Source organism: Elaeis guineensis, chromosome 13 (genome assembly GCF_000442705.2).
Source record: "Elaeis guineensis isolate ETL-2024a chromosome 13, EG11, whole genome shotgun sequence".
Classification (NCBI taxonomy): Eukaryota; Viridiplantae; Streptophyta; class Magnoliopsida; order Arecales; family Arecaceae; genus Elaeis; species Elaeis guineensis.
Window position 1 is genome coordinate 11,447,882 of NC_026005.2, and position 20,833 is coordinate 11,468,714.

The window sequence follows — 20,833 nt, forward strand, 5'->3', positions numbered from 1 at the left end:
GACCAATATAATAGAAACCCAATAACACAGGTTGGTCATGTTTTGCTTGACATGGAGAACAACGTTTCGCATCTTGAGTATAGTAATAGTATGTCAGATTGCAAGAAACAATGTTTACCCAATGACTTGAAGAGTTTTTATGATTCGATGAATACTCATTTGAGGGGTGGTCATATTGATATAGTCATCACAGTGGTGTTTGAGCTCGTAGAGTCAATCCTATAGTGATTGCCTATCGTATTGGTAATCTTGCTAGTTAGAGAACATTGCGCGAGCCATTGCATCTTCAATATAGCCACATGTAATACTGATCAACAAGTGGTCATAATTTTAAGCTGATTCATCATAAATAAAATTCTCAGCTTTCAAAAGTTATAATTGATGCTAAGAGTATGCTCGGTTGAGGAGAGTTGAACTTTGGAATAAAAAAAATAATCATTGGCTTCTATCTTAACCATTTGATTAAGAGAAATCTTATTTTCATTTCGATTCTAGAGGAAATAAAAATATCTCAATCTTCTCAAAACCAATCCCTTCTCTTTCTTTCAATTTCGATTATGAACTATACACATCAGAGATATGACCATTTCAATTTCAATTCTGATTTTGATTTTTATCGCGAACCAAACAAGCCCTAAGATCATCTTTTTGGAACTAATATCAAACATGAAGTCAAATCTATTATTGCTATGGTTTAAGTTTTCATCTATTGTCCTGCTAACAAAGTCCAGCAGCAGGTTAATTAACTTATCCAAACACGTGTTAGGCAGAGAAAAATTCAGGATGAGCCATCATAGTCCAAATATCCATGAGTGGATGATGATGTTGCATGAAGGAATTCTCAGGAGAATTAATCCAACGGATGATTGTGCTTGCCACGTTCCTGTTTCATCATAGACTGATTTCTTAAGACGTGCGGTATTTGGATGTTATTATAGAGGAGGGCATGGTCATCCGATCTCCATGCATGTAAAAGGAGTTGACCAACCTTGCACTTCATTCGAATGGATGATTGGTTTTTTAGGCCCAATCTCTTACCACACCTGGCAGATTACGAAATTTACAACTAACTCCCTGCCCTTCCAAGTGCCAAAATCTCGAAATCTTACGGACCTAAATCGCATCCTATAACAGTAATCGCCGTTACCTTTCTCGTTAAGGGCACCAAATTTGCTGCTGGAAAATACCCAACGTTAACGGTCGTTACGCGCTTCTTTGTTTCCTCGCGAGCGGCGTCGCTGAATCTGGTTGAATATTGACTGGATTTTGAAAGGGTCAAGGTGCAGGCAACGAGGTCGGGACGTCTCTCCCTCCCGTTTTCCGCCTCTCTCTCTCTCTCTTTCTCTCTCTCCCCCCCTCCCCCCCCCCCCCTCTCCCTTTGGAGAGCCGGCGGCCTCTCTTGGCCGGTCTTTTTCTCGCCTGATCTCTTTCTTTATATTTTGGTTGTGGTGGCAATCTCCGGATCGGCATCACGCTTCTGCTGCTTTTACCAATCTCCTTGAGGGCTCGATCCATCCGCATGAATTTCTAATTTTAGAAATTTTATTCTCTGATCAGCGGGAAGAATCACAGGAGGTAACTAATGATTCCTATCTATCAAATGCCGGAACCCTGAATCATTTTTTTAATCCTTTTTTGTATTTTGCGATGTGAAAATTTATGATCTATATACATGGCCGTAGGATCTGACTATTTCTGCTCAACATCTGAATATTAGGAAAGAAATGTGTTATGTATTCCTTGATTGGAGCACTTGAAACCCTAAACATTCTGATTCGTGTGGTATGAAACGGAAAAGACTGACTATAAATTTATTGTCAACTTTCAAGGACACATCAAATAGTTTAGAAGAAACTGGTAAAGAAGTCATCGAGGAAAATGCCGCTAGGCCATAGCAACTTAATTTGTTCATATGAAGGAAATTGAAGTCCGTGAAATATGAAAAAGATGTACGGATCAAGGCATCTCCTGCACAAGTTATGGTTTGATGTAGCATGAAAAGCTAACTGAGTTGATGCATAAACCTATATACGATTAGAAGGGATCAGATCATGGAGTATGAATCAGAACCTGAACCAAGTGAGCCAGCAAACAAGGTGACTGTCTACTGAATGGAAAAAAAAGGGGGTCTTCTGTACATCCAATACATACAGTGATCATCTCTTGCTTCTTGCTTTTTGACGATTGGATGGCGCTATGGACTGCAGTTTAACCAATTATTGATAAACATCATATCAGAATCAAATTCTATGAACACCGGCATGTAACACTGTTGATTACAATGCACTAAGTCACCTGATTAATGACCTGTTTATTGCCTTTTTTTGTTTTCATCCTATTTTGTTTTTTCAGTTTTCCCTTATACTTTTTGCTGTATGTGTGCATCTAGAGTGATGTATTGTAGATTTGTCTGTATGATAGTTTTGATGAATATGTGACTTGATTTATTCTCCTCTTTCTTGTTACTACGAAGATGATTGCTCTTAGCCGTGCTTTTTCTCGATTTTTGTCTTTGTAATTAACTTCATATGTTACTCACTGTTTGGGAAAAAATTATGCAGATGGGACCTGTAGGGAAGCCAGACCCTGAACTACATGAAGAAACTCTTGTGAGTTTGCCTCTTGATGCAAGGAAGATGCACACGTTCGAGCATATTGGGTCACTTGCCGCTGTTGCTCAGTCATTCACCCCTAGGAAAACACGTAGTAGACTACTGATGAGTATTTATATTGTTCTTATCAAAGCAAAAATAAATGTGTTATTACCTTTTGGACCTTTGGCAGTCATACTTCACTATCTTACTGGAAAGCAGGTATGTCATGGTACTGTAGTTTCAGCTGCTAGACTGCTTGTTTATAGCCGTTCCTTAGTTTCTCATTGTAAACATTTGTTAATAAATAAAGAAATAATAAAATTGCCGCAATGCTTTTGTATTAACAAGTTCCAGTCGATGAACAACTTACTTGCACAAGATCCCAAAATGGATGGTCAACATCCAAATTTTTCTGTGCTTTACTTGTTAGCCCTCCAATTACTAAATTTTCTGTCATTATATTCAAGTTTTGCCTGAAATAACCAACTTTAGTTAATCTTATCATGATCATGAACTAGGGTTAAAAATGAGTATACATGCATACTGAAGGTTCTGGTTTGCGTCAGAGATGATTAAAACAAATAAAAACGCTTTCTGTAGTATTGTAAAATTTTCTTTCTGGACTGGAGCTCCATAAAATGCTGCAGTGGGGTGTGGTCAGTATACTTAATCACCAAAGCTGAACTATTTGGCTCATTACTTGTCACAGTTCTTGCTTCAGTTAGTAAGAAGGATTGGAAAATTGCTTTCGGTCTTGCTATGTGTTGAAGTTGTCAGTTACTTCTTTTTTTTTTTTTTTTGCAAAGCTCACAAGTTGGTATGCTTGGTCCTTTCCAAGTTTTAAATCTGAAAGATATGTAAGTGATGCAGTGCATCAAGCTGTTATTTTATTTTATTCATCAAGTCCTCAATTTTTTTATTTCGTTTGTCATGTTTGATTCAATCCAATTTAATTATTTTGAGAAAGATTGGATAGGTTAATCCAAACCCGAATCAAATTTTTTTATTTATTTTTAGCCAAATGGAGATGTCAATCTAGATTTGTAGGGACCACATGATGCTCTAACAGATATATCTTTTATTAGAGAAGAAAGAAAGAAAAGAGACTTTACAGAAATCTTAAATCCTCCTTTCTCTACATACGGCTTCGCTTCTATTTTCTGATTCATGGTTGCTTCTTCCTTGCATTCAGATTGATCTCTCCTTTCTCTCCACTTCTTCTGGATCTTCCTTATTTACATCCTTTCCATGTTGGAGTTTATCCACCGTGGTGCCACTAACCTTGATGGTCGTGGATACCCCGTATCTGGTGAACCGGTTGTAATCTTGAGCCTCGACAATCTTTGCTTTCTTATCCAAGATAATTGATAATTCACGTAATCATTTTAACCTTTACCTTCTTAACCTTTCATCAAAATCTATCCATTTTCTTCTATAATTAAGCTTGGAAAGATTCAATTCCTGGATGTTTCTTTTGGGACTATTATACGTACTTGGTGTTGGTGTATTGAACTCGGTTGTTGGCTTTTTATTTTTAGTTTTTATGGTTACTGTTAATCCAAATCTAAATTATATTGCTGTTGAAATTTGCTTTATTTCCTACGCTGGACTCTTAAGTTTAATTTAAAAGATCTTATCCAATTTAGATTCAGAATCTAGGATTGTATTTTGTCCTTTAAAGCCCTCTTTCCACTGCACTACTATAGTAAAGTGGCTGTAGCACTGCAATAGCACTTGCGGCTACATTAAATGGTATCAGAGCAAGTTTTGATCCAAAGGCTTTCATTTAGATGCATCATTAAAACCATATATCATTACACACACGTTGCATGAACTTGTCCCACTTGCACTTCATTATTATCTAAAAAGATTGAAAAGAAAAAAAGTATTGAAAGTCCATCTCTTGTATCTTGCTGGCTGTCCACAACTTCTTTAAATCATTAATATCTCATTGTAAGGCCATTAGCATCTCAAAATGGCGAACAATCACTTAGAAAATCCTAGGGATTGAAGAGAGGTATATGAAAGATAATAAGAGGCTATGAGAAATATGCAAAACCAACTAAATCAAATACAACAAATGTTAGAAGCCATGAACATGACTCATCAATATGGGGGGATGGAGCTACCGATTTTGAGAGTGATCCTGATGTAGAAGGATTCGACTACCTCCTTGGAGAAACTAACCAATCCAACATCCAGCGAACACCACACGTTGGGATCAAGGTATTAAGGTAGATGTCGGTGAGTTCGAGGGTAGGCTAGAACTTGAAGAGTTCCTATATTGGATCGACAAGTTAGAACAATTCTTTGAATGGAAAGAGTTCTTTGAGGACAAAGAGGTCAAATTTATCTCCCTTAAGTTGAAAGGTCATATCTTAGTTTGGTTGAAGTAAGTCCAAAATGATAAGATTATAAAAGATAAGGAGCAAATCACCTCTTGGAAAAAGAATGAAAGAGAAGCTTAGAGAAAAATTTCTCCCCACCGATTATCGACAAACATTATTCCAAAAACTTCACAATTTTAGGTAAGGATCTAAGACGGTGCAAAAATACATCGAGGAATTTTATATTTTACAGACCCCTAATGACCTTGAGGATGAAGAATAACAGATAGCTTGCTATCTTATTGGGCTTCGTCCTCAAATTCAAGATGAATTAATCTTTTGCAATTTTCTATGGATCGATGCAACCTACAATCATGCATTTAAGGTCGAGTCCAAATTGAAAAGGCAAATATTTCGATAGAGAAACATAATTAGGAAAATTACTGTAGGAACCAAACCAACTCCGAAAAATGACACCCACCCCCCTCCAAAACCTGTTGTTGATACTAAGGGTAAAGGGATTTTAGGTCCTAAGCCCTCGGGATCCAATATCACTTGTTAAAAGTGTAGACAATCGGGCCATAAATTATCTGAATGTCCTTTGAGACAGTTTCAGTCTAGGATAAATTTGATTGAAAATGCCGATGAAAGTGAACAGAAAGAAGAGGTAGAAGTGCAAAAAAAAGATACTACCAGAGATAGCGAGATCCTTGATGAGATTGCTGAAGTTACTAAATCAAATCTAGTGATCAATCGAGTCTTAGTAGCACCCAAAACGACCAAGGACGATTGGAGATGATGCAGTCTTTTCCGAACTGTCTGCAATGCTGGGGGAAAATTCTGTTCTGTCATAATTGACAGCAGGAGCATAAAGAACTTTATCTTTTAAGAGATGATTGACAAGCTTCAGTTAAAAACTGAGAAGCTTGCACAATCTAATCGAATTGTTTGGTTTAAGGACGAGGATGAGGTTCCAGTAATGCGACGAAGTCTAGTTAAATTTTTCATTGGAAAGACTTATACTGATGAGGTTTGGTGCAATCTAATGCCCATGGACGTATGTCACTTGCTTTTAGGAAGGTCTTGGTAGTTTGACCGTGGCACCATATATGATGGGAAAGAGAATACATACATGGTCACTAAGGACAACAACAAAATTAGACTGATTCCACTCAACAGTACATCAAAGCTGAAGCCTAAGTCAAATTTATCCCAAAAACCGTCATCCACTAAGGGGCAATCTGTGATAACCTTGAACAAGTCCCAATTTGGCAAAAACCTAGTAGGATCCCCTATGGTTTTTGTCTTAGTGATAAAAGAAATAACTGAAACTCCTAAGATTCCCTTGGCTGTTCGATCATTGTTAGACGAGTTTTCTGATATTATGTTGGAGAAACTTGTGATGGCCTACCTTCTATGAGAGATATTCAGCATTGCGTTGACCTGGTGTCAGAGGTGAGTCTCCCACATCTAGCCCATTATAGGACGAGCTCAACAGAGTATGAAAAACTACATCGATAGGTCATTGACTTATTGAATAGGGGGTACATTAGAGAAAATATGAGTCCCATGGCTGTGTCTGCTCTCCTCACTCCCAAAAAGGACGGAATGTGGTGAATGTGCGTAGATAGTCATGCTATCAATAAGATTACGATAAAGTATAGGTTCTCCATCCCTAGGCTTGATGACATGGTTGATCTAGGGGGTGCGAAAGATATTCTCTAAGGTTGACTGGAAGAGTAGATATCACTAGATCCATATCCGATCAAGAGACGGGCGAAAAACGGCATTCAAAACCAAAGGACTATATGAATGGTTGGTTATGCCCTTTGGGCTATCCAATGCCCCAAGCACTTTCATCATACCATGAATCAAGTGTTGGGGTCATTCATTAGGAAATTCATCGTGGTATACTTTGATGACATTTTGATCTTTAGGACGAGTCCTGAACTCCATCTGAACCATCTGTGACAAGTGCTTCAGACCTTGAGAGAAGATCAGTTGCATTTGAACCTTAAGAAGTATACTTTTTTAACTGACAGCCTCATCTTCCTAGGCTATATTGTGTCTGTCAAGAGGATTAAAGTAGATCCTGCTAAGATTAAGGCAATTCAAGACTGGACAACCCTGAAAACCATAATTGAGATTCGAAGCTTTCATGGACTTGCATCATTCTATCGATGCTTCATTCGAAATTTCAGTTCCTTGATTGCCTCGATCAAAAGACTATTTGAAAGTGAGAAACTTTTGCTGAACTTCTGAGGCCAAACAGAGCTTCAAAATGGTTAGGGATAGGCTCATGAGTGCATCCGTACTTGTCCTATCTAACTTTGATACGGTATTTGAAGTTGATTGTGATGCCTCACATGTGGCATAAGGGTTATGTTATCCCAAATAAAGTGATCCATAGCTTTCTTTAGTGAGAAATTAAACGATGCTCGATCACGTTATTCTACGTATGATCTCGAGTTCTATGCAATTATGCAGAGGCTTTGAAGCACTGACGATCATAGGGGTTCGTCCTTAACTCAGACCATGAAGCCTGTCATTATTTGAATTTCCAAAAAAACTTTAACAAGAGGCATGCCAAATGGACTGTATTTCTACAAGAATATACTTTCCACTTGAGACATAAGTAGGGTATAGTCAATCGAATTGCCGACACTTTAGCCTAGGACCCATCTCCTTGTCACTGCGTCCTTACAGATTGTAGGGCTTGAGACTATTAAGGATTAGTATAAAGACGACCTTTACTTCGGATCTATCATGAAAAAATGTTTGTCTGCCGACACTAGTTTGTCCTTTGATTTTTGCATTGAGTCTGGATTTTTAAGCAACCAAGTTATGCATCCCAGAGGGTTCGTCGACAGAGTCCTTGGTTCAAGACCTATATGGTAGCGGTTTAGGGGGACATTTTGGGCGGGATAAATCCTTAAGATTAGTTCAAGATCGCTACTATTGGCCCAACATGCATAGGGACAAAGAATAATTCGTTCAACATTGTATGACTTGTCAAACATCTAAGGTTCAAAAACAGAACACATGCTTATATACTTCTCTCCTCATTCCCTCTGCTCTTTGGGAAGACGTCCTTATGGACTTTGTTCTTGGTCTATCCAAAATTGCACAATATGTTGACTCAATCTTTGTGACTGTAGATTGCTTCATTAAAATAGCCCATTTCATTCTTTGTAAAAGATGTCCGATGCATCACATATTGTAAAATTATTTTTCAATAAAATTGTGCGTCTGCATGGCATTCCTAGGTCGGTCACATCAGATAGAGATACTAAATTTAAGTCATTTTTGGAGAACTCTGATGACCAGAGCAGGAAGTAGATTAAATTTTAGTAGCCTATATCATTTGCCAACTGATGGGCAGACAGATGTAGTAAATCGATCTTTGGGCAACCTTTTAAGATGCTTGGTGGGTGAAAGACCAACACAATGGGATTTAATTTTACCACAAGTTGAGTTTACATATAATAGTTCCATCAATAAAATCATAAGAAAATTATCTTTTGAAGTCTTTTATGGCCGTCCCATTTTTTCTTTTGCTTGATTGAACACCCATTCCATTATCCTAGTAGAGTTAGTATAGAAGCTGAGTTATACTTGAAATAGGTTCAGAAGGTGCAATAGTAGGTTCACAAAAGGTTGCAGGATTCCATTGCCAAATATAAGGCAACATCGGACCTATACTGCCGAGGTATAGATTTTAGTGAGGAAGATAGTATTTTGGTCTATTTCAGAAAGGAGAGATTTTCCGTCGGAAGTTATAGCAAGTTAGGTAGGAAAAAGTTCGGGCTGTTCAAGATTCTCAAGAAGTTGGGAAAGAATGCCTATTTTATTAATCTGCCACCAGAAGTACCTACCTCCCCTGTTTTCATTGTGAGTGATTTGTTTGAGTACCATGGAGAAACACCCACTACTGCGGATGTCGAGGCGCTACTTTTCATTGCAAATGTAGAGATGACATCAAAGGGTGTGGAGGAGATTTTGGATGTTCGTGAGAATGGGACATGTTGGGGTACACATTGTCGATCTTTGGTACGTTGGCAAGGATATCCGATGACTGATAGCAGCTGGATTTCGGAGGTAGAGTTGCGCTAGCTTCGAGAGAGCCTATACCAAAGCTATCGAGAGGCTATCTCGATGGGTTTGAGATTTCTCCCATCCGGGGAGAACTGATATAGCGCATCAAGCCGTTTTTTTTATTTTATTCATCAAGTTATCATTTTTCTTTATTTCGTTTGTAGTGTTTGATTCAATCTAGCTTAAGTATTTTGAGAAAGATTGAATAGGTTGATCCAAATCTGAAGCAAATCTTTTTATTTATTTTTAGCCAAACGGAGATGCCAATTTAGATTTGCGGGGACCATATAATTTTCCAACAGATTTATCTTTTATTAGGGAAGAGAGAAAGAAAAGAGACTTTGCAGAAATCCTAAATCCTCCTCTCTCTATATACGGTTTTTCCTTTATCTTCTAATTCGTGGTCACTTCTTTTTCGCACTCAGATCGATCTCTCCTTCCTCTCTACTTCTTCCGGATCCTCCTTGCCTTTCATGTTTCTCGTGTTGGAGTTTGTCCACCGCGGTGCCGCTAACCTTCGTGGTCGTGGATATCCTGGATTTGGTGAACCAGTTATAACCTTGAACCTCGTCGATCTTTATTTTCTCATCCAAGGTAATTGACATTTCACATAACCACCGTAACCTATTACTTTGTTAACCTTCCATTAAAACCTATCCACTTTCTTTTAATAATTAAGCTTGGAAAGATTCGATTCTTGGGTATTTCTTTTGGGACCATTATATGTACTATTGGTGTATTGAACTCGGTTGTTGGTCTTTCATTTTTAGTTCTTATGGTTGCTATTAATCTAAATCTAGATTATATTGTTGTTGAACTTTCTTTATTTCCTGCACTGGACTTTTAAATTTAACTTAAAAGATCTTATCAAATTTAGATTCAGAATCTAGGATTGCATTTTGTCCTTTAAAGCCTTCTTTCCACTGCACAGCTATAGTAAAGTGGCTGCAACACTGCAACAGCACTTTCGGCTACATTCGCAAGTTAATGACAAGTTCTTTTCTTCATGTTTCAGGGATGGGTTTTCTTTTTCAGCTTAATAGGCATAACACCTTTAGCAGAGCGTTTGGGCTATGCTACTGAGTAAGTCATGCTGTGTTTATGAAATTTTCTTCTACTAGCACTCAACTCTGCTGTTTCTGGGCATGACAATTGATATTCTATCATTGCTATCATACAGGCAGCTTGCATGCTACACTGGCCCAACAGGTACATTTATTTTTATAGCTATAATATCTTAATAGAAGTTCCATGTTCTTCATGAAATAGTAGACATTTCATTTTTATTTTATGCCAAGCAACTTCTTGTTTGTACCCAAATTATTTTCAATCCAGTATTGAGTAATATCTGGGAATTGCAGTTGGTGGCCTGTTGAATGCTACATTTGGTAATGCGACGGAAATGATAATATCAATATATGCACTGAAAAATGGAATGATTCGTGTTGTTCAGCAATCCTTGCTGGGCTCCATCCTATCAAATATGCTCTTAGTTTTAGGATGTGCTTTCTTTGCTGGAGGGGTTGTTCATTATAGCAAGGATCAGACCTTCAACAAGGTAGCTTCTTAGAACATTGAAGTCATTTCTGTGAAAAATTTCTACAGTTACTGGTGTGTTTTTTGTATTTCATATTTTCATCCTATAATATCACATTATTCTACAACAGGCAACCGCTTTGGTAAACTCGGGGTTACTTTTGATGGCTGTCTTGGGTATAATGTTTCCAGCAGTTCTTCACTCTACACACTCTGAAGTGCAATATGGGAAATCAGAAGTGTCTCTTTCAAGGTTTAGCAGTTGTGTCATGCTTGTAGCATATGCTGCCTACCTTTATTTTCAATTGAAGAGTCAGCCCAGTCTTTACAATCCTGTTGATGGAGTAAGTCATTTGATCTAGTTCATGACCCTGGAGTTTCACTTATATTTATCGGAGTATAATTATAGATTTCTCTATGACTAGTTTATGGTTTTTCCAGCCACATGTCCCTTGATCTTGTGAAAATGATCACCTATTCTTAATCTAGATCTCCCTAAATAATGATTGTAAAGACGGTGCCATTTTAAATGAGCATTTGCTACCGATCAACACTTATCTTTTTCCCTTTTTTCTTAATTTTTTTTGGCTTTCAGTTGATTCTAAAATCACATTTTATGGCATGCATAGGAATATGTTTCAGTAGTTAATCTGATTCCTGGTATAAATTTTGATTCCCAGGCCTGGATCAATTTTCACTGCTTATTAAGGTTCTATAGCAGAAATTACATATATGAGCCATTTTGATTCCTGAACTTAGTGAGCCATTTATGAACTGCTCAGTTTGGGCTAGATATGTGACTTGATGAGAGCTTACTCGATTAGCAATTAAGTTGACCTGAAGCCTTGATTGAAGTTTGAAATAATTGTGTGAAACTTAAGCAATGTGCAACTTCCATGTTTAACTCACCTAAGCTTGCTTGAGTTGTAGGTGGAAATGGCTTGGGTTGCGTCAACTATGACCATTTGTGCAATGTTGAGCCATTCTTGCAAGACCTGAGGTTGGATCAGGACTATTTGACTTATGCTTGTGCACAGGTCAAACCCATTGACCCCGTTGACCCATTATCCTACTCTGGTCTTCATGACCCAACATTGTTTTGCCCAACATAATCCTTGTGAATCTTGGTGATGGTTGTAACTTAAAGCTCACCACCCCCACCCCACAAACCACCAAAACAAAAAAGAAAAAACCCGCCGCCCGACCCCAACCCACCCAAAAACCCAAAGAAATAAAAAGAAAATATCTTATGTTTTGATGAAGTAATGCTATGCATGTTTGTTCAGTAAAGAAGTTGCTTTGTTTATTATAATCATTTCTAGTGATGATTGTTTATCCATTTGCCATGGTCTTTGTTTTCCCTGGTTTAATAGGGGGACATTCCACTCTTGTTTCCTTACGATTACATTTTCTTTCTAGTGGTTGTTATCATTATACTAGTCTAGTGCTGTTATAAAATCTTACATGCTTTGCCGCAGAGATGAGAGTAATATGAGAAAATTATAGCAATAATTATTGTATCTTTTTGGGTGACATGGTCTATATTTCATTTCTATAGGTTGTTTCATAAATACATCCACACTTCTTTGTATTTCAAATGTTTGGCATTTTGTGTTATAATATATTCAATGTGTTTCTATGTTTTTCAGCTTATTAGAATTCAGTATTGGAACATCTTGTGTATTTCAAAAAGAAAGTGTTCATCATGCATCTCACTCTACGTTGATTCTTTCAACGTACGTTGGACTTGTATACATTAAAGTATGTTTCTAGTTTTTCTTTGGAAAAATATCACTAATAAAACATGTGCAACTGCTAACACTATTGGAAGTTGCATACTTGATTATCATGCAATCTTTTTCAAGACGTATGATGATCATGGTCAGTGTATCAGGAGACTCATATTGATATAACTTTGATGCTATAGTAAGAAAGAAGCATGGTTTCAGTTCCTCATTGCATCCTTGCGTATTGCAATTCATGGTGTCCTGTTTTATACTCTTATACATGCTTCTTAAACATTTAATGTAATGATCAATGATATAGGAAGAGAGACAGAATGAGGAAGATGTTGATGAAGAGGATGTTCCTGAGATTACTCTATGGGAAGCAGTATCCTGGCTTGCTGTGTTGACCATATGGATTTCCATTCTTTCTGGATATCTTGTTGATGCTATACAGGTAATAAGTATTTGCATTTTGTTACTCTACTTGTACATTCAAATTCACCATCTTTTTTCTGTTTCTTAAATATAGTTAACCTTTCTGGCTTCTAATTTTAATTTAGCTGCAAGGTTGAGGAGAACTAGTTCCATGCCAATAATGTTGTTTGAAATCTCAGTGTGCCTCTATATCTTCTACACAGCAATACAGTGCAGTACACATTATGTCCCCAATATCCACTAACAGTTTGCCAAAAAGGTTTTAAATCCCATGGGATGGGGTTGTTCCTATTTTTTCATGGAATAAGACGCGCTGCCGTCCCGTCCTGTCCCGACACTTGGAACAGAAGATGTCTCAAGACATCCCGACTGGGATGCTAGGATGCTAGCGGGACAGCTTTGTCCCGACACATGAAATGGTACTCCATCTCGGTGTCCTGTGGGACGTCCTGCTGGGATCTGATCACCTGAATCCTCAAACCAGATGGTAACTTGATGTCGGTATTGGCTGATATAGATTGATAACATGATGTCAGGCATTGAGATTTCAAACCTTGATATCACTGTATTAAGATCAAAAATGTTTTCATTAAAGCATGACAAGCTTGATGCAACTTGTAGTGCATCAGTTTGGTTATCATCATATTTGAAATTGTTCTTTTTATTTTTTTTTTCTTTTGCCATTTCTGGAGCTGAATTTTATATATATATATATATATATATATATATATATATATATATATATATATAGTACTATAACAGAGCATATTGCATTCCAATTTTAGTTTTGCAATTTCATGTTGAAATGCTTAATTTATCAAATTGTTGCTAGCCATTTCAGCAAACTGCTTCATTGGTCATCATGAGATGGCAAAATCCTCCTACATTTCTCATCCAGGGGCGAGCCCTTTAATTTGGAGAACTTATCAAATTAGACTTGTCCATTCTATATGGGGTAGGGTCTATAGATCAAGCTGGGATCAACAGAGTTAGAAACAATTTAACAATTGGCTCTTAGCCTCTTACGAAACCTATAGTACTTTGTGCCTAATGCTTGGGGAAGCTACTTCAGATGATGGAGCACCTGCCATGCAAAATAAAATGTTCGTTGGCAGTTGATAGGAGGTTGTCACTCGAACCTGCAAACCAGGGACCTGATCCAACCGTGACTTGAATCCGACAATGAATGTGTTGTATCGAATCAAACTCAAACTTGTTGAAACTTTCAGGTTGAATCTGGTATCGAGATTTTTATGCCTGACCGAGCTGAACATGCATAACTTACCAGACACGCATCATATATACATACACACAAACTAACACACACACACACACACAACACACACATAGACACACGCACACATGCACGCACACACACACACACCCATGCACACGCGCGCACACACACACATGCATGCACACCCACACACATGCACATGTGCACGCGCACATGCACACATGCATGCCTGCCCGCACAGATACACATATATGTATATGTTTATATAATTATTTTATTCATATATTCTTTAATATGAAAAATAAAAACTAATGATAGGTTGATAGGTTGGAACATGTTTGGGTATTTATACTTGACTATGATTAAAGTGCATGTTTTCAGTTTTTAATTCATTATTATCATATAGTTAACCATCAAGTGCTTGTTGTTCATGATTTAATTTTTGTAGCATGTATTGGATGTTTGTAAACTTTTTAATAGGTTGTTCAGCTTAATTAGCTGTTCAAGGTATAATATTTGGTACCAACGGGTACCAAAACTGTCCTCCACCTGAGCCAAACCTGATACAGATATTTATTACTCAAACCCAGACCTGACCTGATCCTTCAGTGGATTGGGTATGGAACAAAAGTCAGTCTAGAGACCTTAATGGGTACGGGTCTGAGTTTAGCAAAACCTGGACCTGATCTGACCTGATGGCACCCTTAGTTAATACTTAATAAACCAACGCCCATAAAAAGTTCTTACTGTATAATAAAGGTATACAAGTTTTCATATCAAATCCAATCACCCTTTCTTGTGACCCTTCAACTTGAACTAGATATCATCCTCTCATCTAAGCATTGTTTGCTTAAGTTTTGTCTTCATCTTATGTCAAGACTGGTGTTGTGAAGGTTATTGTTTTCTTTTTTTATATAGTAAAGCTGTAGATCCATTGGTTATTGAAGATCTAATTGTCATAGTGGTTCTCTACTAGGGAGCATCTGAATCATGGAACATGCCGGTGGCTTTCATCAGCGTTATTTTGCTTCCCATTGTCGGAAATGCTGCTGAGCATGCTAGTGCAATAATGTTTGCCATGAAAGACAAGCTTGTAAGTGTTTTGAATCATAACCATAGATTATCCAATTGTTTTGTTGATTTAAGTTTTACCTCCCCCCTGCAGGACATCACGTTGGGGGTTGCCATTGGATCATCTACACAGATATCTATGTTCCTGGTAATTATTTAAATATTGTTTAAACTTTAAAGATTAATGTATGTTGTTGTGAACCATAGATAAGCGATGTGTATCTTGCTATATGAATGTGCTTAGCAGAAAAATTATGGTTGTTGCCACTTACTGAAGAAGGAAACCAGTTTGTTACATTCTATAATAGAACTAATTCTTCGATCCATTATGTTCACTATTATGAAAATTTATTATAAACAGCAATGGGTGATTTTAGTACATATGCTTAGTTTGGCTACGGAATAAGCAAGCTATGAACATAGAAAGATGGCAGGTGGAGCTTCTGTGAGGGAGAATTTCCCATGGATTTCTGTTGTTTCCCCAGTAAGAAAAGATATTATGCTTCTGAGAAGCTTGTCTCTATGGATGAAGTCAGGATAGTATCTAACTTGGTATTTGAAGCTATGATATCTGTAGCTTATGGGTTCTACTAATAGAATAAAAAGAGGCCAATGCTCATATGTCATAGCCATGAAATGCATCTGATGTTTATTTTTTGTAATTTGGATCTTTGTAAAGTTTGAATATGCAATCAATTATTTGATTTATCTATGGATGGATGATTTGATACTTTTCCAAGTGCATCAATATATGAATGGTTGGTTAATTCTAGCTATTATATGCCATCAATTACTTGCAACATATATTCAATAAATATTACAAGAGTTTCTTAAATATCATGGCTTCCTTTCTGATTAAACTGACATTTGTAAAGATGATTTCTTGAATTTAAAATACACTATGTTGAGGTTGAAAATGACTAATGCTGCTGCCAATTGCAGATACCATTCTGCGTGGTTGTTGGTTGGAGTATGGGGAAGCAAATGGACTTGAATTTTCGATTATTTGAGACAGCTACTCTCTTTATAACAGTACTTGTTGTGACTTTTATGCTTCAGGTCTGTCTTAAATGCTGCCAGCATTTTGTTTATGTTTCCCATTTATTTGTTTAGCTCCATAACTGCTGATAATTTTCTCTTGTTGATAAAAGTCATCTGTTTCAATTATGTGCTAAGATGGTGATCTAAAGCATGTGTATCCTTAATCAGTATATTGCATCTGTACTGGGATTTGATGGATGATCTGTCATTTTAAGATTTTGCTCTCATGCCCTAAAAGATAAAGGCTGAACTGCAACACTGCTGTGGTGCGCTGTTTTAGGTTTCTTGTTTTTCATGTAAATTTAAGGATCTAAGCATTGAAATTAATGCATAAATAATCTGCAGGGAATGAAGCCATACATATACATGTAAGTCTCCCATTAAGAATATGCCACCACCATTAGGGGTGCACAAACTTGTCCAGATAACAAAGAAATAAAAGAATATATCAACATGAGCATCATACTAGATGTGCAAAAGAAATAAAAGAATATATCAACATAAACATCATAGATGTTCATGCTTCAAAATACATACATAAGTATTACATGGTAGGCTACTATACTATCCCCAGCCCCCAGCTCCTCATGTCCCCTCTCCTTCAATGTTGGGTTGGATCAGCCACCTATAGCTGCTTACGAGATGATAGAGCAACTGCATACGTATATGTCAACATGGTAAAGGAGAAAAACTGAGCTGCTAATCTAGCAGCCAAGATATGAGCATTTTGTTCGAGTGGTGGTCTAACCATTTCAAGTATTGAATTTGCAAGATAAGTTCCTGAGGATGCTCAACTACAATCAAGGGGAGTTAGGCATAACATTGAAGACCATAGCCATGCTTAGATGGTGCCTGATTTGAATGCAGTGGTGGCATTAGGAGAGGTCTGCAAACAGGCTTATATGGAAGTGTCATTGTGCTGAGGCAGAAACCATGGAAGAAACTTTATACTTCAAGGTTCAACCAAGACAGATGCCATGAGTCACGAAGTAATGGCTGTGAAAGCCTTATAAGGGTCCTTAGGTAGAAACATAATGTGGCCAAATGTAGGTTGGCATGGCAAAAATTAGACATCATTATTAGATATTTAGATGTGTCCAAGAACGGCATGGAGGCACTATAAAGAATAGACAACCCAATAGTGAATGTTTGAAGAAGAGAATTGATGTAAGATAAGGATGTAGCTCCTAAGACAATAAAAACTAAATAAAGGTCCTAGCTGGTAACAAAGATGAAGGCTGCAGGTGCCCGTATTCTGATATGCAATGCAAAGGGTTATGTGGAGCAAAAAGCTAGAATTGGTCAATGATGTTATGAAATTAAAATTCACAAGAGAGAACAGAAACTGGATCAAAGTGTAATGAATGACGATAGAGTACAATAGCTAAGGGGCAGAAACAAAAAAGGGACAATTACGGAACACAGAGACAATGATCACATAAAAAAACCAAACACACAAGAGTGAGATCTCTGAGTGCATTTAGGGAACAAGGCCATTATCATCATGCATAAGATAAGCCTTGTGGAGAAGGGAATTCTAGATTGCAGTTATGGAAGAAGAGCAGAGTTATAAACAGGGATATTAGAAGAGGCTTAAGCCAATGCCAAATAGTTAGGAAAAGCCTGGATCTTTATGATTATCAGAAGAAGCTTTGTAGTGAAATATACACGAAGCAACTTAGAACCAATCAAAATCCAACTAAAGTGGTGCAGATATGTGCAGGAACTATCAAATGAGCAAAAGTAATGAAAAGAAGGTCTGAGAAACAGGAGGAGAAAACTAAGATAACTCAGATGGGAGCTGTAAGAAGGGATTTAAAAATTATTCAATGTTAAAAACAACGTAGTCTATATGTTAAGGGTGATTTAAAATATAAATGGGCATGACAACTGGGAACCATGAAAGAAATAGGAGGTTGGTTTGTGAAGAAACTATTGTTTGAACTCAGACCAAAAGGTTGAAGTTGAACAAATTTAATACACAACAATAAGTTTGATGAAATAATTAATGGATAGATTTGAACTAAGAGCAATCTACGAAGATCAAATGGGAGCTTTTGACTGCAACTATGGTCTTAGGTTGCATCTGAAGGTAACTCTGAATCTCATAACCTTAACCTAAATGGTAAAATCTAATATTTTGCTCCTCCTATAATTTTTGTGACTCCAATTGGCATGTTTTTTGCATTTAGAACAATAGAAGAATTGACAATGCAACCGAGTGCAACTTTGGTTTTTCAAGAATTTAAACCGAATATCTTGGACTAGGTTTGATGCTAATATGGCTTTTAGGAATAAGCAAAACAATTAAATTTACTGGAATCTAGTTAAGGTGTTATTTAGTTGACAGGTAAACCAGTGATTTGGCATCTTAGATCACTTTACCATTTATTATCAACTTTAAAGTGTTACCGAGTTGATAGCGAAACCAGTTACTATGCATTCCTTTTTTCAGTAAAGGTGATTATATATCCCTTTACTAATGCACTTTTGGTGCGAATCAGTAGTTTTTTGTTCAACTTATACACTGGCATGGGTATATCTATACTGATAGTGATGAAAAAATTTTGCATTGACAGACTTGAATTTTTCTTTGGTATGTATAATGTTACAGTGTGTAAACTTGTAGGACTGAGTTACATGCTTGACAGGTCTTGTATATTAGGAAAAAAATCCATCATATGTTATAGAGATTGACAGGTCTGGAAATTAGTTGGATGTAAATGTTTTCCTTCGCTAGCTTTTATAGGGTCAATTTTTTATTCTACAAACTATGGGACTTGTGATTTTTTCATTAAAAACTTTTGAACATCAAATTAAACCTTGAATGTTTAATAAGTAATACGCACAAACAAAACTAAGAATTAGCAAAAACAGCCAGTATCTCATGTTTTCTCATATGCCTTTCAGGAAGGTACTGCAAACTATTTCAAGGGGCTGATGCTTATCTTATGCTATCTAATTGTTGCTGCCAGCTTCTTCGTACATATTGATCCTACAAGCAGTAAGTGCTGATAAAACATTATTGGTGTATTTTAAACTTCATCTTTCATTCAAAATTATGAATGCTACTGTAAGGCGAGTTTTAAATTTCTGTCAAATAACCATATATTCATTACTTTAAATATCAAAATTAGTGGGAACCATATATTCACCATTAGGTCATTTACATTGTTCAATGTTTTTAAGCTGCAGCCACTGCTTTTGTTATATATAATAAGGCCAATAAAATTAAGATGGAAGTAACAGATTTAAGGATGTCAACATCTGGTTGAAGTGTGTAAAATTTTGGTATATTAAAGTAAAACAGGATGTTGTTAACTAAGTAAGACGAGTTCTGTGCTTATCATTATGCCTGCAAATACTGCAGTTTGTTTTAAATGTTTTGCATGCTCTCCTTCAACATGAAATGCGCACAATTTGGCAAGCATGCTGCAGTTTTGTGCAGTGCCTGATAGGCTGCTACCAATCAGCACCTCATCAAGAATTTTGGTGGGGTTGGCGGATACTGTTCTCAAAAACTAAGCCAGTTTTTTATTTCAAGCAGAACATAATTAACTGTCTGGCTTTTCACAGGTGATGATTAATGATTGAAGTTACAAGATGATCATTATCAACAGCACATTCTGACATCTCTGCTGGCCAATGTGGAATGAGACACCGCGAATTAATGGCAAGATGGAGTGTCGAGCAGTGTATCCCAAAAGGTTCCTGGATTTTTTAAGGAACTTGGATTGTTCCACATCCACGTTGAAATTTTGAAATTAAGATAGGCTTCTAGCATTAGCTAACGCAAAGAGGTGACGTTACTTGTCACATTATTTCAGCATATCCTTTGTCAAGGAACCTGAACTGTGTTGGCCCAGGAATCATTTTTTTTTTTTTTAAATGATCTTACGATGAAATTGTAACACTATGTTTCACCTTATAGTGATTTTGTGGTACTAGTTGCTTATGGGAATGATGTATAAGTTATGGATATAAGTTTCTAAAGGTAGCTTTGACTCCTAACCCATCAGCCATCGGATGCCACTACAGTGGAAGGGAAAGATTGCTTAAGCATTTTATAGGAACACTCATCATCTTGCCAGTTCTAGGTGCTCCATTTATTGCAATACAAATCATAAATAACCTTACTCTTTATTTAAAGTACCATTAATTATTTAGAAATACCAAATTGACCGGGGCAGCTGCCCCCTTCACCTTTCCCTCTCTCTCTCTCTATATGGACTGTACCGTTCCCTCATACCCCACCCCATTGCCAACCACCATCAAGAAATTTGCTGTTATACTTCCTAGATCTAACCATCCTCCCACTCTATACGCCCCCTTGCGTCTTCCTCTTCGATCTGATCTCACCCACCTTAACGACGACGATGGAAATAATGACAAAGTCAAGGAGTTAAACATTGGAATGATGATGGTGGCTATGATGACAACCATACTAACCTTCTCACCTCCACCCTTATCTCATCCCCTATCAGTCTCAACATCTATCCTACCTCCTCGCCTCTAAGCTCCACCCTACCTTACCACACTTATCAGAATAGATTGGAGTGCTGCTCTTCATTTTCTAACAAAACAAATTTATTGTTGGATGACGGATGTTGCATTTTATTTTATTTTGATAACTAATCTTGATATCCGTTTTTTTTTTCCTCCAAAATATCGCGAGTATCAAAATACCCGGTATCGCCGAATATCAAAGAAATCCATTGTGAAGTAACCATCTACTGCATCACCTATTCACTAGAAAATTTGCATTCTCTA

The 20,833-nt window shown here is 37.0% G+C and overlaps 1 protein-coding gene across 1 annotated transcript; it reads left to right on the top strand.

Moving 5' to 3' along the window:
• The first annotated feature begins 1,343 nt into the window (after positions 1-1,343).
• On the top strand, positions 1,344-20,018 carry LOC105056649 (vacuolar cation/proton exchanger 3). The gene is made up of 12 exons (XM_010938915.4): positions 1,344-1,575; positions 2,562-2,813; positions 10,032-10,099; positions 10,197-10,225; positions 10,378-10,574; positions 10,684-10,896; positions 12,599-12,733; positions 14,928-15,044; positions 15,117-15,170; positions 15,965-16,081; positions 18,974-19,067; positions 19,640-20,018. Exons 2-12 carry the CDS (start codon positions 2,562-2,564, stop codon positions 19,648-19,650), a joined length of 1,287 nt encoding a protein of 428 aa, XP_010937217.1. The 5' UTR covers positions 1,344-1,575; the 3' UTR covers positions 19,651-20,018.
• The last annotated feature ends 815 nt before the right edge of the window (positions 20,019-20,833 follow it).

What these genes read in the sequence shown, in the direction of transcription:
- LOC105056649 (XM_010938915.4), top strand. Translation starts at nt 2,562, where the DNA reads ATGGGACCTGTAGGGAAGCCAGACCCTGAACTACATGAAGAAACTCTT. An exon ending in CGTTTGGGCTATGCTACTGA is followed by an intron (nt 10,100 to 10,196) that starts GTAAGTCATGCT and finishes GCTATCATACAG; the next exon opens with GCAGCTTGCATGCTACACTG. An exon ending in ATGCTACACTGGCCCAACAG is followed by an intron (nt 10,226 to 10,377) that starts GTACATTTATTT and finishes TGGGAATTGCAG; the next exon opens with TTGGTGGCCTGTTGAATGCT.